General features: G+C 33.7%; 1 protein-coding gene across 1 annotated transcript in view; it reads left to right on the plus strand.

Moving 5' to 3' along the window:
- The window catches only part of PTPRQ (protein tyrosine phosphatase receptor type Q), a 124,179-nt gene that overhangs the window by 9,298 nt on the left and 96,695 nt on the right, over positions 1-18,186 (plus strand). Inside the window, exons 7-21 of the mRNA XM_077783541.1 lie at positions 1,006-1,192; positions 1,331-1,615; positions 1,908-2,192; positions 2,773-3,042; positions 4,143-4,403; positions 5,918-6,048; positions 6,227-6,356; positions 7,661-7,811; positions 8,321-8,427; positions 8,906-9,003; positions 11,702-11,864; positions 13,224-13,484; positions 15,168-15,328; positions 16,354-16,465; positions 17,150-17,376. Coding sequence (XP_077639667.1) covers positions 1,006-1,192; positions 1,331-1,615; positions 1,908-2,192; positions 2,773-3,042; positions 4,143-4,403; positions 5,918-6,048; positions 6,227-6,356; positions 7,661-7,811; positions 8,321-8,427; positions 8,906-9,003; positions 11,702-11,864; positions 13,224-13,484; positions 15,168-15,328; positions 16,354-16,465; positions 17,150-17,376 — 2,829 coding nt within the window. The remainder of the gene's footprint in view (positions 1-1,005; positions 1,193-1,330; positions 1,616-1,907; positions 2,193-2,772; positions 3,043-4,142; positions 4,404-5,917; positions 6,049-6,226; positions 6,357-7,660; positions 7,812-8,320; positions 8,428-8,905; positions 9,004-11,701; positions 11,865-13,223; positions 13,485-15,167; positions 15,329-16,353; positions 16,466-17,149; positions 17,377-18,186) is intronic.

The raw sequence follows: 18,186 nt of genomic DNA on the forward strand, positions 1-18,186 counted from the left end.
ATTTCATTTTTTCAACACAACAAATTAATTGAAAAAATAGGCTTATTTTCAACAAATGTGATTTATCATTTTCTCAGGGAAATGAAAACAAAAGCTTTTTTCCTCCTCTCCCCTGTTCTGAGCAGCTTTAATAAAAGAATAAATAACAGAAGTCTTAAAATGATGGTGGTACCTCAACTTTTCTCCATTGTAGTACCTAAAGAACTCACTTAGCCTATAGGACCACAAACTTGCTATGTCTGAGAGCGCTCATGCTCTTTTACCTCTGGAGAGTGCCCCAGTGCTGTGCCTAAATGTTCTGGGTTTTCCATTAATCCCCTATAGATTTTAGAATGTGTTAGTGTAGTGCAGATTGAAGCCCATGTCCCACTGGAGGGCTCTGCCTTGTGATACTGTAAGAAGATTCTGCAAGCATCTTTCCTCCAAAATGTCATGTTGTACCACCCTAGTGTTTGTAGAACTCTGCTGGAAGAACAGAAAGTACCTCAAAGGTTAGAAAGTGGAGTGAGGTGTGAGTGAGTGTCCTAACACCTGAGAAACCAGCAAATAGGAGAAGGGGCAAGGATAGATGGCATTTCTTCATCTGATTGTGAACCTAGCCATGTTTTTTCAGCTAAATATTTTTGTTTTCAGACTCAATTTATGAGTATTTTTGACTGACTGATTTTTTAAGAGAATACCCTTTTTAGAAAATTATGCATACAAAATTATTAAGTATTAGATTAATAATGATTTTTTAAATCTTGTTTGTAAAGATAAAACATACTCATGTGGCTTATTTTATATTATGCTATGTTATATTAGTATCTTGTAATCTTTTGTGATAGAAGGAATGGAACTTTAAATTGGAACCTTTATTAAAAATAGATGTATATAATCAACTTGTATAAATGAAGTACATAATTTTTGGATATTTAAGATAATGCTTGCAATGAGGGAAACCTTAATAATTTATAAATATCATCTAAAAATATCTGGGTTTCAATTTCATTTATTTCAATCTAGGAAGAAGGTCAGCTCTTGTGGACAGATGGATCTCCTTATCTTCTAAAAGATGGTATCTCATCTCTGTCAATGATACCAGAAAATCAAACTGACTGCTATGCCCTTCAGAGAGATCCCACTGGCCCAGACTATTTCTTCACAGGATTTTTCTGCTATGTGCAGCTACCATATATTTGTGAATATGAATGTAACTATATTTATTCAATCTTTTACATTTATTCTTAAAAGCCTTGCCCTGATTAAGTTTATATTTAAAAATACAAATATAAAAATAAAAGACTTTAAATTATTTAATTTTTTTTTCATTTATGATGCTCTTTTTCAGTACCTCTGGTACCAGAAAACTTCATGTTTGATGTGCATGATGTCAAGACAACTGAAGCTGTATTTGTGTGGAGCAGTATGGACATGTGGCTTAAGTCAGGCTTTGCACTTATACTTAAGTATTATTTTGATCAGTGGAAACCATATAATCTGAACTTGCCTGTGAATACAACTCAAACAAAAATTGGGCAGCTATCTCCAGGCCTTTGCTATAGTTTCTTATTAGCAGCAAGGAACCCAGAAGGAGCACAGATTAGCTTAAGTCCAATTCTGAAGATAGAAACAAGTAAGTTGCAAAAGTAAACAGCAGTAATAACCAGATAACCATGTATATTTTATATTTGCCCTTTAATTGCTCTGTTTCCTGTATTCTCTGTTTATCAATATTTACTGTCACTGTTGCTTTGTTAGATTTGCTCTAATAATATTTAGCCTGCATGTAAGTGTACATTGTTAAATTTTCAAGCTCTATTTTAAACAAACAAACAAACCAACAGGCTCAATAAAACACCCCACCACTATCAATAAAAGGAATGAGAAACTATTACTGTATTTCTGTTCCTAATCTTATTCAACAGGGCCATTGCACTCCCAGAAGTTAGAGGCTACATATGTTTCATCTACAGAAATACATTTACAATGGAAGTCTCCACAGCATTCATACAGTGCTGCTTTTCATTATTCCCTGGTCAACATATTGGATACTGAAACCAACATCTGGGAACAGTTACTAGTTGAAAAAAGCAAGACTTCAATCATCATACAAAATAGAAAACCTTATCATCAGTATCAGTTATATTTACAGAATGCAGCAGAGAAAGGAACTCTAAGCTGCCATGAGAAGCCTATATTAATCACAACAGGTGATGTATCTATTTTCTAGTTGTTTTATTTCACTAGACAGAATCTAAATTGAAAATAGAAGTCATAAAGGTATTTTTAAAGCCATGTCAGATTGTGGTTGATGGGATATTCTTCAGAACCTTATAAAATTGTGAAAGTACCAATCCCTTTATTTATTTATTCTTTTGCCTACTTAGAGCATATTAGTATGAACTAAAGAAGTGATATTCTCCTTGATAAATTCTGATTTATAGTTTGAATACTTATTTTTTTAGCAAAGTTAAAAGATTACCACAATTTCTCAAATTCTTTAGGGCACACTGTGTCATCTCTTTACTCCATATATATTCAGTGGAATGGAATATGCTTGCAAAATGAGTCCTTATCTGTTATGAGAAAACACAAAATTACAATCTGCCTTTAACAGGTAGTTACCTGCAAATTATTTTAATAAATACTTAAACAAAACAGTAGGTTTAAAATCGTGACATTTTATAAGGAAAAAAAAAAAAAAAAAAAAACAACAAGAGACATTATTGGAAAGTGATTATAAAGTGATAAAGTATGGTTTTTATACTGACATCTTTTTCTTTGTTTAAGCTGTCAGTCCACCTACAGCTGTTTATATTCACCCAGAGGATGTAGAAGAAGAGAGTGTAATCCTTCACTGGAAGCTGCCACAAGAGTGTCAGGAATCCTACATTCAAGTGAAACCTAATGCAGGCATCAGTGAAACAAAAAAGTTTTTATTAACTAATAAAGAAGAATTAAAGGTTGATGACCTAACTCCTGGAATGGCTTATGAAATAGCAGTGGCAAGTGTAAAAAATGGAAGTATGAGTGAGCTGAAGAGCATTCAATGCACTTTAAGTAAGACACTATTTATGGCGGAAACTAGACTATAATGCATATGTTATTCTCACTATTGTTGCTATCACCTAATACATTTTGTAGATCAAGTCAATTTCCTAAATAGCCAAGGATCAAATCTTAAATATGAAATGTAGAGATCCACTCTTAACTTTAACAGCAAAGTTAACAATTTTTGCAAAACAGTGCAGCTTTAGAAAATGTATTGGTACTAGCTGTGATGGGGACCACAGCTGGAAATCCTGTTCTCACTGGCAAAAGAAGCTCAGTGAATCATTGATTTGCATTGAAATAGGAAAATATTGGAATGGTTGAAACAGATTATTGATTTTTGGAGATATGCTAGTTGTTCTGAGAACTGTGAGAAAAAATTGCCCTACCATTAGTGAGAGACGTCTATGAAAGAATTAGAAGTAACAATAGCTGAATATGAAAGCTTTGCACTGTTTGTCAAAGCATCTTCCCCATCACTGAGGGGTCTTACTTTACCAAACTGTTGAAATGCTTTTGGTGTAGTATAAATTTTTTGCATATATGAAAGGAGTGGGCAGGATTCACTTATACATTTAATATATGAAGGCTGCAGCTGTCAGGTTATAGATTCATGAAATGCTGCATTGTTATTTATTTCTAAATGATTACAGTATTTTGGAGGGTAACAGTCTAATTCTTTTCAAGAATTTTTAATATAGAATTTTATTTAATACCTCATTCACAACACAGATGACAAAATTCTATATGGGATATTTCACTGCTGTCAGAGCCAACTGTAAGGGAAGAAATCTAAACACATCAATGTTGTATCCATCAAATGCATCTCATTCTCCATGATTATCTCCCTATCCACATCTACATTTCTGTATAGTTTTCCACTTGTCCTGCTTACCTTCTTGGTGCAGTTGTGGTTGAGAAGGAAATTCCAGTAATAAATAGTTAAAAGATCAGGCTGTTTATTGTTTCTGAGCAATGATGTGCTATGGTAGCTGTTAATTTGCACTTGGCGAGAGTATTTCTCAAGGTAGTAGCTTCAGGTGCATTATGTGGTTTTGATTAATTTATTTTCAGCTGGTTTAACATGTGGCCATTTTTTTTACTTCTAGAGCCCAAGCCTGTTCAAATTGTAGTTCCGTATGAGCTCTATAGCAATGCTGTGGTACTATTTGTTCGCATGCCCGATATGGGAGTATTTGATGGCATATATATTACAAGTAAAGAAGGACCTAATGCAACATTCATTATAAAAAGTGATGGTAAAATTACAATTGAAAACCTTACTGCAGGAAGAGAATATGATTTCTGCGTCTCCACAAAAAGTGGAAAAATGTTGAGCTCCTCTTATCATATAAATGGTGTAAAAACATGTGAGTATTTTAAGTACTTGTACAATTGCACAAGATAACATCTTGATTTTTGAACCTCTTGAAGATTTTTTTAATTTCAGTGGAATAGAAAAGACATGCTATTCAAAAATCATCTCGATATATTTATGTAAGCACTCTGCAGTTATACTATGACTAGCTGTTTTCTAAATAAGACTATAATAATCCCTTATAATTTCTAAACTTGCTAATTTGTACTTTTTATATTGTGTATAAAATGTCTAGCAAGCATTTCAGGGACTTAGGCTGTATTAAATTATTGTCCTTGTGGGAGACAAGACACATTTTGACCAATTATTTTAAACAAGTAAATGAGTATCAATGGGGTTACTTCTCTGCTTTGAAATTATTATGTTTGTTCCTCCTGGTGCATCTTTAAGCAAATAATAAAAGTTTTCAAGTTCTCCAAGGTGATAAATTCATTCACAAGGACATTAAAAGAATAGTAGGTGGACAGGACATCTTCTAGCAAGGCTTTTAGAAACACAATTATAATAGAAACATAAAAAATGTTTAAAAATACCTGCTGAAAATCTGTGGTTTTAATTTCCTATTTTTTATTGTGTTCATACTTCCATAAGTTTTTATTTTCCCATTTTTTTAATTTTCCTTTGAAATTCTTTTCCGGCCCTGTTTCTTTCCGAATAGAAATAGTGTAAAAGTTAAGATAGGATCTAAAGAAGTAAGGAAGAAAGAAGAGGAGGATGAGGGCAAAACAGTAAATATCATCCCCAAATACACAAAACCTTGAAAGCTGATATTTCTTAAAATACAGTTTTAATAAAAACTTGGGGTTCAATCAGTCTTCTGCCAGCATTTCCTAAATTTAGTGGGAAAGTGCCTTATGAAACCTCCTCTTATTCTGACTCTTCTGGGGCCTCAAAAATTTGGAAGAAGTAAAAATCCTGACACCACACATGTATACAGATTTTCCTTAGAAAAAGTGAAAATTTTGTTATACTTCAGACAGAAATGGCTGTGATGGGGATGAAAGAGATGTAGAGAAGAGTGGAATTCTCCTGTAATGTGATCTGAATTGTACCTAACAAGACTATACTAGTAAGGGATAAATTGTATTTGTCTAGCCTGACCTACCTAGTTTTTCTGAGCCTTTTGACAAAATTTAGGTGCATTCTGACCACTATGGTAGTGCTATTGGAGGGATTAACATCATCCTAGATAGCTTCCCCACCTAGGAGTGACAGCTCTGTTCTCAGGGAGAAATGTAATTTCTACCTCAAGTAATTTTAAGATAAGAACACAAGCAATTTTCCTTAAATAGTGGCATTACTATATCTTTTTTTTTTTTTTTCTCTATTACTTTTTCTTTCTCTATGTTGGAATTGCTGGGTGTCTGCATGTCTGAGACCAGATTTTGCCCTCTGTTAGTCTGTTACTGATTATCTTCACTTTTATGTCTCCCCAGGAGATAAGAAAAGTGTTATATTGAGCAATGCCTGGGGTTGAACAGAGAGATGTTTTATGTTCATCTGTAGGTCTGGCAGCTCCCCTGAATGTACGAGAGGGTGACGTCACTGACACTTCCATCCAGGTCTCTTGGGACCGTGCTGATGGAGATTTTGAGCAGTACGAGGTTACCTGTACTAATTGTGCAAGTGCTTTCAAGGTATGCTCTGTGGAGCACAAACCATGCATATACACTGCAGCTATTTTTCAGTCTTCTATTAAGTAGTCAGAGGGTGAATGAAAGGCTTTATTTCCCATTAAAATAGTTGGATGTGCAGTTTATATAAAATAAGTAAATTTTGTAAGCTGTTGTGTGAAAACTGTATTTGGTTTTCTAGGTCCAGAAGGTCAAGCAAGAAGCAGCAACATTTTCCAACCTCAGTCCTGGTAAGCTGTACAGTTTTGCAATTCGAACAGAGAAGGAAGGTTTCAGAGACAGTGTTTTTGTGACAAAAGAAATAGACACAGGTAAGACCACAAGGTTGTCAAATTCAGTGTTTTTTTTTTTCTCCATCCATATCTCTTGATTTCTTCTTAAATTTCATTTTTGTCTCAAACAAATAAGAGTAATTCAGCTATCTTTGTAATTTTCTCCTTATTCTCTTTTACTATTTTTCTTATTTTCTGACTGCAAGAGACCATTAAGAATCTCAATATAGCTCCTGTGTAGAATGAGATACCAATGCTAACTTCATGTTGATTCAAGCAGCTCTACAGTCCAGTAACTGATACTTTCATAGTGTCTGGCTATCAATATTAGAGAAAATCACAAGTAAATTTGGGCTTTACTACATTTAGTTTTACTTTGGGTTGGGACATTTGTTTGTCAGTAATGTAGTTCTCCTCTATTCTGGTACTTCTAGCTGGTTGACATGGCCTCTCAGGCTATTAGATCTGGCATACTATAGTTTCCTCTAAAAGGACACTAATGTGAAAAAATCAAGCATAGTAGATGTGATTGAAAATGTTCAGCATATGTGATCAAAGATATGTAATATTTTGCATTTAAGGAACCACTGAGTTAAAACTGGTACAGGAACAATGTAAATTTAGAGAGAAAGCAAAGTGTGGGGAGGCAATTGTGGAGCAAGTAAATCATGGTTCTCTGACATTTCCTTTTTGAGAACATTTTTGAAATTAGAAAACAGAAAGTAGAAAAAAAGCAAAAGGATATGGTTGTTTATGAAATTTGTAGATAAACTACAGAACTCCTTGCCACAAGGTATTTTGTCTGATGATTGCGATCATAGGTTCAAGTGGAGACCAAAGACATTCATAAAAGAAAAATCTGCTGAGATTTACTATATAGGACCTTTGGTTCATGAAATCATTGGGCTGCAAACTGCAGTCTGGGGGACTACTGAAAGGAATTATTACTCTATGAAATTCTTGCTTTTTCTGCAGACATATCCTTTTGGCCACTTTTGAATAAAAGACACAGTGCTAGTTGGGACTTAAGTGTCTGCACAGTGTGTTACCTCTTACACTGACCTTTTCTTTAAAAATTGTCCATTTCTGAGGAACTCCACATCAGTGATGTCAGAACTGTGCTAAGCAGCATTACAGAGCAACAAACATCTTGGTTCTGGATTTCCTGGATAACAAAAGTCACTGTACATGTTTCTGCAGTGGTAGTAGTCTGCATGTCCTTGAAAAACGTGACATCATTTATGTGGAGTTTCTATTGCATTCTGATGATGAAAGGCCTGTCATAAAGAAATGTGTTTAAGATGGATTTTTGAATCAATGCATTTTGTTTTATTGTCACACAGCACCAAGTGCAGTCAAATATCTGAACTACAGCAGAGACGCTGAATCAATAACTCTTACCTGGCCCCCAGCCCAAAGTACACTTGATGGATATGTTCTTTCAATAAACAGTAAGGTCTTCAATGAGAAGAAAATGTTCCCTCCTGGTGTGAGGTATGATGATTACATTTTAAAAATAACTGACATGAACTCAAAGCAGCTGTTTCCCTGGATATTTAAAATAAGTACCCTGCGTTATTATTTATATGTTATATGTATTTGATGGCTCAGTTGATAAACATTACTCTTGTAATAAACTATGTTCTTGTATTTTAAGAACTGCATTTTTAAATCAAATTCCAATTCTCATATGATGTGTTTATACAAAGAAGAGCACATAAAATCCTTAATTGGGGTGAGCACCAGTAGAATCTCTGTGCCACTCTGGATATTTAATTAAATACTTTAAAACTTTCTAGCACTGGAACTTGCTGTGAATCATACTATAATGCACTCTATTTAAGGTTTTATAGTACTAAAATATTTTTTGACTCCCAAGATATAGACATGTATACACACATAATATGCAAATAATATCCATAAAATTATAAAGAATTAACATATGAACATACATATTCTTTTAGAGCCCCAAAGGACATAATCTCTTATTTTGATCTTTGTAGAATGCACAAATTTGAGCATCTTCTGCCAGGCACGGATTTCTTAATCAATATTGTGACAACAAATGGATTAAAAAGAAGTCGCCCTACTGTCCTCAAGATTAGCACCTGTAGGTTCAGTTTATTAATGACTTTTCATAGTTTCAGATAATTAAGGTTTTTATATTTTAAGTTTTTTTTTTTTAAGAAAAGCTATTCCTTATTATATCCATGGATCTTAACAATGACTGAATGAATGCTTTTAAGTTTTTCATTTCAATCTAAACAACTTTGAAAATAACTAAGTATATAAAAGCTTTTTAAACACAGTTTCCTCTGCATTAAGTGGGATTTTGCCACTAACTGAATCAGCAGTAGTGTTAGGATGATAAAAAAATTCCATAAAAATGTACAAAGTTTGACTTTATTTCTGATTCTGTTTCCAATATTAGAGATGATTTTAATTTATTTGAAATTCTTTTTAAGTACAAAATAAAATCTCTTTCTAGACCAAACTATTAAATAATGAATTAAACCTATGTATTCTGTAGATGTCAATTTCCTTAAAATAAATATAGATTATTTTAAATCTAAATTTTACATCTGCAGATCCTGATCCACCATCAGATTTACAAGTGTTTGGACAAGAAGAAAATGCAGTCTATATTTCTTGGAAACTACCAAGAGGAGGATTTGATATGCTTCAGGTAAGATGAGAATGGGAAGAAACCAATGAAAATTTTTTTTGTTTTTGTAATTTCTGAATGAAACTGTCATTCTGTGGGTGATGCAAAACCAGTAATAAATATTTATTTTTATATCCCATGTACGTATTGGAAGGAAATGCTGCTATTCAAAAACGTCAGCTAAATATGTACTTATATTACATACAAATTTAAAAAATTATACTTTTAATAGCTCTCAAAAACTAATTTTTCAACTAGTGTGAAATAAAAAGGATCACAGGTCAAGGGTTGAATGTAACTGCAACATATTTTTTTCTTAGCTTTTCAAATTTGTCATGCAAAATAATTTAAGTGAAGTGAAAAATAAAAAATTTCTTTCTTACACACAAATGTAAACGTTTTGTTTAGAAAGTTAAAGAAAAATTCTGGGGTTTAAAAAAAATATAACAATTTATTAGACAAAACTGCAAACCTTGGATATCTGCCATATCCTTCCAGCCTTGGGCAATAAGTAGTTTAAGGATTTCCTGAGTGCAATTGGATATACATAAAGAAAAACAGGAACTATTCCTGATTTTTATTTTGTTATTTATACTTCATAATTTTGTTATGCCCTGTTTAAAAAAATTAGTACTTCTCTGTTCACTATACTGTTCATGATTTTATAAACTTCATTTTTTTCAATTTCTCATCATTCCTTATTCTAGCTCTCTGTCAAAAATGATCCACAATAGCATGCATCTAAATAGCATGGATCACACTTTGCAATGACATGCAGCCAGTCTCTTTTTTGTATCCTGCCTTTTGCAGTCTGTCTTGTATTACCCTTAGCATATTGTAGCCACTGTATCGACATGTGGTCAACAAAAGTTAGTATATTGGTGTTTTAATATATCACTTGAATCAATATAGATTTCTAGGTATAATCCTTCACAGTTAACTTACTTAAATGGGATATTATTTGGTATATAGCACTACCACGAGTCAAAGCATGTTTTGCAAAAAGCATATTTTGATGGTCTGCATTATTTTTACCCTAATATTGCAGTGCCCAATTCTTTTCCCTCTGCTCTCCTATGGCTCCAATTTTTCCTAACCTAAACCTGAAATCTAAGTATCCTTAGGATAGTTCCTTAACATTTCTTCTCTCTTCATTACTGTAAAGCTGCACTGAACTCAAGGGATAAGAGCAGCCAGTCAACTTCTCACACTATTTGCTGGTGCAGCCTGGAGCATATTTATGAATTTTAAAATTGAATTTAGTTATCTTGTTCATGTTTTGAACCAGTTTAGATCCACTTTTGAATGTGATAATGCTATTTTTGCCGCTCTGTGGAAAATAATTGTCATGTGTAATATTGATCTTTATGTCACGGTATTATTGTCCAGCAGCTCATAGAGCAAGCAGCCACATTAGACAGTGCTTTGTCTGTATAAATGAGCTTATCTTAAATCTTTAATGAGAAAGGCTTTCGTAGACTGGTTGCTTGGTAAGGTGCACCTGCATAAAAGGGATCGCTTTACTAATCATTTAAAATTAATCATCCCTGCTCACCAACTTTCTATGCAATATATTGTAGTTTGTAAAGCGAAGAGTGCACAAAAGGTACTTTCCTAACTTCCTTATACTAGATCTAAATCTTTAATCTATAGCTTTGCTTCTAGCATCTTGCAGTGCTGTAATTCTAATAAGATGATGACAGTTTCCAAGATTTTTTTTATACAAACAGGCACTGCGCTGGTAAAATAGAGGGGAAATGGATCATTCCTCCCCATATGAATAGCAGCTAACCCCAGTGCTTTCAGGTCACTGCCATGTGAACAACGTCCCCTTTCTGCTGGAGGAAATGACTAGTTGCAGGACAGGACTCTCTATGCAGGCAGTTGCAACCCTACTTGGTCTCAGTATGAAGAGTCTTCCCTGAGAAATATGTGGTGTTTGTTGGAGGTCCAGTGCCCTCCTCTGCAGGGCAGGCATGGTCTGCATCTTGCCTCTCACTAGTGTAGATAGGAACCAGTCTGCAGGGACACTCTTCCACATCCACAGAAAGAACTGCTGCAGGAATTTTTTTTGTCACCTTAGAATTGTCCGGAATGTCAGAAGGAGTCCTCAGCCTCTAGGAGTTCAGTCCCCAGACTTCAATGCCTTGATATCTCCAGCCCTTTTATTCTCTGCAGTGGCTCTTAGCAGATGAATTTGCAAGGTGTAGCAACAGAGTTGAGTGACTGATTCCTTGGGAGGCTTTTCAGAATCTCATCTCTGAACATGGCATGGGTGGATTTTTTGGTTGAATGGTTTTAGGAGTTGTTTGGGATTTTGTTATTTTGTTTTGCTATTTTTTTTGTTTTGTTTTGAGGGTTTTTTTTGCCAGAAAGGTATAGAGTTACTTAATTGACAGTTTATCAGTATAGTTGTGAGACTGAAGAGTCAGAGTACACTTTATTATCCTTCCTCCAAGAGCAAAACCCTGTAAGCCTCAACTTCACATTTCTTATTTCATCTACTTTTAAATATAAAAGTCATTGCTTTCACTACTGGGCTATTAAGGAATGCTGGATTTCTACACTGGTGGAACATAATATAAAGCTGCTTGATTATTTTTTATTAAAATGTGGAAAGTATTCTAAATATTTTTATAATTACAGGTAGTTGCCAGCTCTGAGCATTACTTTTATGAACTTAAATAGTCTAATACAAGGAATTCTTTTCCTTTCATAGCTTTCATACTCTCTGATGAATAATGAAAAGCTGCTTACTAGAACTATTTATGACAGAAGAGTTGTAGTGAAAAATCTGACTCCTGGGACAGAATACATTTTTCAGTTAAGGACAATTAAAGGCTTGGATTCCTCTGTGGCTGTGAAGAAAAAAGTCATCACAAGTAAGGAAATACCTTATAAATTGTCACTTTGAAAACTGGTAGATGTTCAGAGACATTTAAATCATTGTTTGTAAGTAACTCAAAAAGGTCACAGAGCTCAAAATGAAATTCAGCTTTGGGAGGAAAGTTGTGCTTCTTCTTGTGATAGTTGTTTAAATAGGAGCCTTGTACATAACTCGCTGGATTGAGGTTGAGTGGTATAGACATGGCTGAGAATAGCTCTTTGAAAAAAGCTTCCAGCTCTAACAAAGTATGATCTTGACAGAATAGATCTTCCTATACTTTCATAATTACCTTGCATTTTGTTTACTATTTTTTCTGTGTCTCATAGATTAGAGTATTGCTCCTGTGTAAAGACACAGAATGTTTAAGACAGTAAGAGAGGAATTGTGCTTCAGAAAGCTTAAAAAAGTCCAGAAACCAGTATCTTGCACTCAGTTTCTGTCTCTGAGAAACATGTATTTTCCAATGCACTTAGTTATTAAAAGATAAGCAAATCTCTGACAAAAAAAACACCAGAACAAGTTGTGCAGATTCTTGTGAATGAAAGGTGCAGCAGAATATTCATTATTATGTTCTTAAAGATGATTTTATTCCTCAGGTAAATATTTACATGAGAATTGTGGATGGATCTTGAGTATAACTAGATTATGGAAAGTATGATGTTAATGGTAAACCCTTAGGATTTTTTTTCATGCTGAGTAATAGGCATAGGTTAATTAGTATTTTGCATAAAGCTTCAAGCAAGATAAACTAATTATGTGGGAGATTTACTTTTTAGGGGGAATGGAAACATTTTTCTTTCCCAAGAAGCTGTGCTGCACAAATTAATGGAGGTGTTATTAGTGAATTATCTGATTTTAGAAATCTTCATATAATAAAAAATACTATATAAAAAGAAAAAAGGCACAATCACTGAGACTATACTATTTACTGTGTCACTAAGTGAACAGATGAACAGTTTTCTAAAATTATGTGGTATATAATGTATTAGAAAACTTTAGAGTGACTAAAATCTGTACTTCTGCTTACAGAGTGTTCCATTCTCATCCTATTGTACCAGTGAGCAATATGGTCTTAGAGAAGACCTGATAAAATTGAAATTTTCTTCCATAAATTTCATAATGCACACCAGAGGTACATCCCCAGGCTTTATTTACCCTGTGCAACATATGGACACTCTTTTCTGTATATCCACAAGAAGAGTTCTAAAATTTGTATCCATATTTCAGGGTGTTTTGAAGTCTCAAAACATTCATTTAGGTAAAAACCATTTATTTTTAAAAGCTGTTATTTTCTTATGTTTTAAGTACTAGGGATTAATGTTTTCTTCATTAATCTCAATAATTTTTACCATAGAACCTGCTGGGATATGTGGTCTGACATTAAAAATGGTAAATACTTCCTCTGCAACTGTAATGTGGAATCCAACCAAGACTAACTTCACTTCTTATAAAGCATCTTTATCAAACAACACCTTCACAAAAAAGTTCAGAATTCCAGGAACAGCAACTGACTTCAGTGGTACAGACCTGATGGCTGGGGGCATTTACAATTTCACACTGAAAAGACTAAAAGGAAATATTGAAGGAGCTTCTGCTTTCCTTGAATTTGTAACAGGTCTGTATGGTTTCCTGCTTCCTCAGCCAGTGAATGGGAGCTGTCCCTAACAGTGCATGTTCATCAGTGTGCACCTCACTCCAAATTTCAAGAAGTCTTAGGTGTAATAGTTTGCTGTTGTTGTGGGCACATATTACTTATTCAACCTGTCAGAAACATGTCTTTAGCTGTGCTGCATTTTTTTTGACTGTTTTTAGTATTTTGGATCTTATCCTGCAGAGATACACACAAGCTGAATTTTACCTTACAATTATTTCAATAAGTTTTTTTCTTACAGTGAATGAAGTTAAACAGGTTTAGAAATGTTTGTAGAATTAAGGCTTTAGATTGTAAACTACACTCAGAAATTTATGTGTGTCTGTACAAAAAAGACCTATATAAGCATAAAATCCAGCTTTAATGGAAGATGAGATCCATGCAAATAATAGGACCAATGACAGCAGTAGGACTCAAAACTTATTAGATTATACTAAGAAGAAGAACTTATGCTCTCAGTTAAACTTGCACAAATCCACACATATTATTAATATATTATTTTTTTTCTGTTAGTGTTAAAATAAAAACATGAGTTAAAAATATACATATAAGACAAATAAAGATGGAATATAAAATCTAAAGTTAGTATTTGGATATATTAATATTTCAGCTTATTTGATGGCACAACTGGAGTAATGTGATACAATTATGCAACTTTGCATAGTCTGTGTAAAGATTTCATCAAAGATATATAATCTTAGCAGATTCACAGCAAGTAAGAGAGGAATGGAAATCTTTCAGAGTTGAAGTTATATATCACTCAGACTGCACAGTATGATACTAATGTATAAACTACTAGAAGATTTGATCTGAATTCAGAAGAACCATGTTAAAAAGGCAGACAGAGGACTGAGTCCAGGGTGAATCTGAAATAAGGCAAAGAGCATCACTGACTGGGCTTACTCTGGGAGATGAGCATGGGGAAAGCTGATAGTTGTACATGAGTTCCAAAGTAAAAAGAAAACATATGAACATGGCCAGAGATTGTACAGGTGAAAAAATTATATATGTAGATAAGATTTTAATGACCTCCTGAAGAATTTAAAATCTGAATCATTATTAGGCTTAAAGTGAATGATATTTCAAATTTAAATACACTATATTACAGGTGTATTTAAAAGCAGAAGAAAATGGGATGTTGTGGCATAAGCAGGTGGAAATTTGGTTTTACTAAAAGGAGTAGACTACCCAGATTTTGGGGTCTTAACTAGACTTCCTGGAATTACTGGCATTCCAAATACATGAAATGTAAAAAAATGTTACCAACCCTGTGGCTAGCAGCAGAACAAACTCTAGCTATATCTTGAATTTCAATTTTAGCAGTAGCTATATCAGCAGTAGTGCTATATATAAGGTTGAGGACAGCAGAAACCCCAGGACTGTGCAGAGATTTTGTTGTTAACTGAGCACTGTGCAGAGACACTTGAGCTTGCCCTTTGTGAACAGGCATCCCAGCATAGTTGGGAGCCATAAATGAAATCCCAGAGGTAGTGTAGCAACTGTAGGATCACATGCTGCCATATCCAGACTAATCCTTTGTATAGCAAGTAAACTCTTATTCGATGCTTTTCTATTCAGCTTTTCTACTAATATATTTTAAATGGAGTTATCTAAGTTAATGTCTTTTATTCCACAATTCTCTTTCAGAACCTGCAAAGCCAGAAGGTCTTAAATTCTTCAATGTTTCATCATATTATTTTTCACTGTATTGGAGACTACCGTATGGGCTTGTAGACAGATTTCATGTGGCTCTTGTTCCTGATCATGCTTCTGTTGTTATCCTAGATCTTGGAGTTAGGGAGTATCAAGTAAGTGCTTTTATTACAGGACTTGCAGAGCCAGCTTTTCCTTATGTCAGTGCTGATGAGGAATTCAAGCTTTCCTCCTTCGTTGTTTAATGCACATATGAATATGAAAGTATTAATGAAAAATTGGTGGGATGGGAGTGAATTTCAGCATCCACAGTTTGCTACCTAACAACAGGTAGTGAACCTATTTTTTTTTAAAATCTACTAGAAGGACAGAGACCGTCATCCAAGGATTCATTAATAGTTTAACAAGGGAAGGGCAGAGCTACTGAGCAGTACAGACTCATTAATTGTGTACTTGCCAGGAAGATCTCTGCTTAAATCATTAATGCAGGCAACATTTCACTGCTAAGCCATCAAAAAGATATAGGAGCACTTTTTAATTCTGCTGTCTGGAACATAAAATATAAACAGAAGTAATGGTTGTTCTGGATGTTTTGCTTTTGTTTTTCATTGGAACTGCAAAGATACAGGTATTTTATATAATTTCTTGATTAAAAAAGTTAATAATTATGTTTACTGAAAAAAATGGGTTAGTTTAAGGGTCAAAAACTTATTTTTCAAGTTGCTTTTTTGTTCATTCTTTCAAAATGGTGTTTTATAATGCTTCATATTTACTTTGATAATGATAATACAGAAAAACCTATATAGATCCATTGTTAGGAGACTCTGGGATAAAATTAATAGTCAATTTTATTGTTCTTCAATACTGAATGTTGTACACATTTTATGAAGGGTAGTTGAAAACAAAATACTGCAGCTAACAGATGTAAAAAACTATTTGTAGATGTAAAAAACTATTTTTAGTTATAAATTGCTCAAAATTGTCTGTGGTTTTTTTGTGCTTTGTTTTGTAGGGGTATTTTCTGTTTGGGTTTTTTTGGGGTTTTTTTTGTTTGTTTGTTTGTTTTTTGCTTTGATTTGGTTTTGGTTTTGCTCTTTTTTTTTTTTTTTTTTTGAGGGGAGAGGGCTTCATTTTTGTGATTCTTCATAAAAGGCTTAAATAAAACAATGTCCTATTTCAGGCTGATTTTTCCAATACTATTCCTGGAACAACATACAATGTTACAGTTTCTGCAGTTTCTTCTTCAGTCTATAGTTCACCTGCAAGTAGAACTGTGACAACAAATGTGACAAGTGAGTTAAAAATGACTGATGAAATTTTCATTCTTTAAACTTAGCTTTCTTACATTTATTATGCACACAGTAATGTCCAAGAAATTATAATCAGTTTTGAACAGTCATTAAAATTTTTCATCTTCTTTTACTATTTAAAAATTCACTGAATCAGAAGTGTTCTATGAGAGCTTAAGAATTTAGAAGTTTTTGAAAAATTGGCTATTGTGTCATGCAATAATATCCAGACTGATGTATACCTACAGTGGTACATAAATAAATGTTCAGAGCTATTTCCAACAAAATGTAGCCAAAGCAGATGTGCATTTTAAGAGCATACACTTTAATTGAGTGCTAGAATATATCAGATGTCAAATTGGCATTAAACTCTATTTTTTTAACAGCAGTTTTGACCAATACATTTTTTACATTCTTACAGAAGAATGTTTCTGGTGTTCCAAAATTAACCTAACGACTCTAGCAAGAAAAAAAAGATTTTTATTCAGAAGTGCATCAGTTTTCATTAGTTGTATGAGGTTATGCTGGCAGATGATTTAATTTCTCTGTAGAATCTGTGAATGAGTCTCCACTCTCATGAATCTTAATTAAAAATTGTTTTAGATGTGTGTGCTTGTGTGTGTGTATGTGTGAGTGTGTGTGCATATATATAATTTTTTTTCATGTTTTTTTTTTTTTTTGTTTTAGATCCTGGTCCACCTGTGTTCCTTGCAGGTGAAAGAGTGGGTTCTGCTGGGATTCTGTTGTCGTGGAACACACCACTCTATCCAAATGGGAGAATTCTGTCCTATATTGTTAAATATAAAGAAGTCTGCCCATGGATGCAAACAGCTTATACACAGGTCACAACAAAGCCAGATAGTTTGGAAGTTCTTCTCACCAGTCTTAACCCTGGAACAACTTATGAAATTATGGTAAAATTTTTACAAATACCTCTTAGTATTTTGAATTCTGATTTATCGTAAATTGTATGAGTTTATAGTAGCTTTCTATAGAGTTTTCTGAGGGACCACATTATTTACTGTTGCCATATAACAAAATATATTAGCCAGATATTTGTTTGAGTTTATTTGAATAGTGTTTCTAAAATCTATTTAAAAATGTCCCAGTCAAACTTGCACTGAAATGTACCTTCTTCTACTGATATTCATATTAACATATGGCATTATGTGGTAAAACATAATTTAATCTTTCAAATTACTGGTGTGCTTTGCATATTACATGTAGATTACTAAATCATCTCAGCCAGTCCAAAAAAGCATGTCTTCCATACATGGAAGTTGTTTGCACTGAGATTAGGCACTCCTGATCCATCTCTGAATTCTTCAACAATAGATGACTTCAGGTGGTCAGAAATTAATTACCACTCTCTCAGCAGTATCTGCCAAGCAATCCTTTGCCTGTTTTGCTCTTTCATAAGAACCTTGTAGATGTTCCTCTTTTCAATACCAAGAATTAAATGCAGGTATGTGTTGATTTGCTTAATTCCATTCTGTTGCCTTGAAGTGGCACATATGAGATAGGAATTTCCATGTCTGTCTTAATATTAGTTTTGTTTCAGACCTCTTTCTACAATACCTATCTTGAGATGAGGTAATAAAAACAATGTTTGGGTGAAGACATAGATTATGATTTACATGGTTTAATTTAAATACTGTCAGAATTTCAACCCCCTGAAGATCTCCTGTCAATTCCCTCAGCTATTGCAATATAGCCGTAGAATT

This window comes from Lonchura striata, chromosome 5 (assembly GCF_046129695.1).
Source record: "Lonchura striata isolate bLonStr1 chromosome 5, bLonStr1.mat, whole genome shotgun sequence".
Lineage (NCBI taxonomy): Eukaryota > Metazoa > Chordata > Aves > Passeriformes > Estrildidae > Lonchura > Lonchura striata.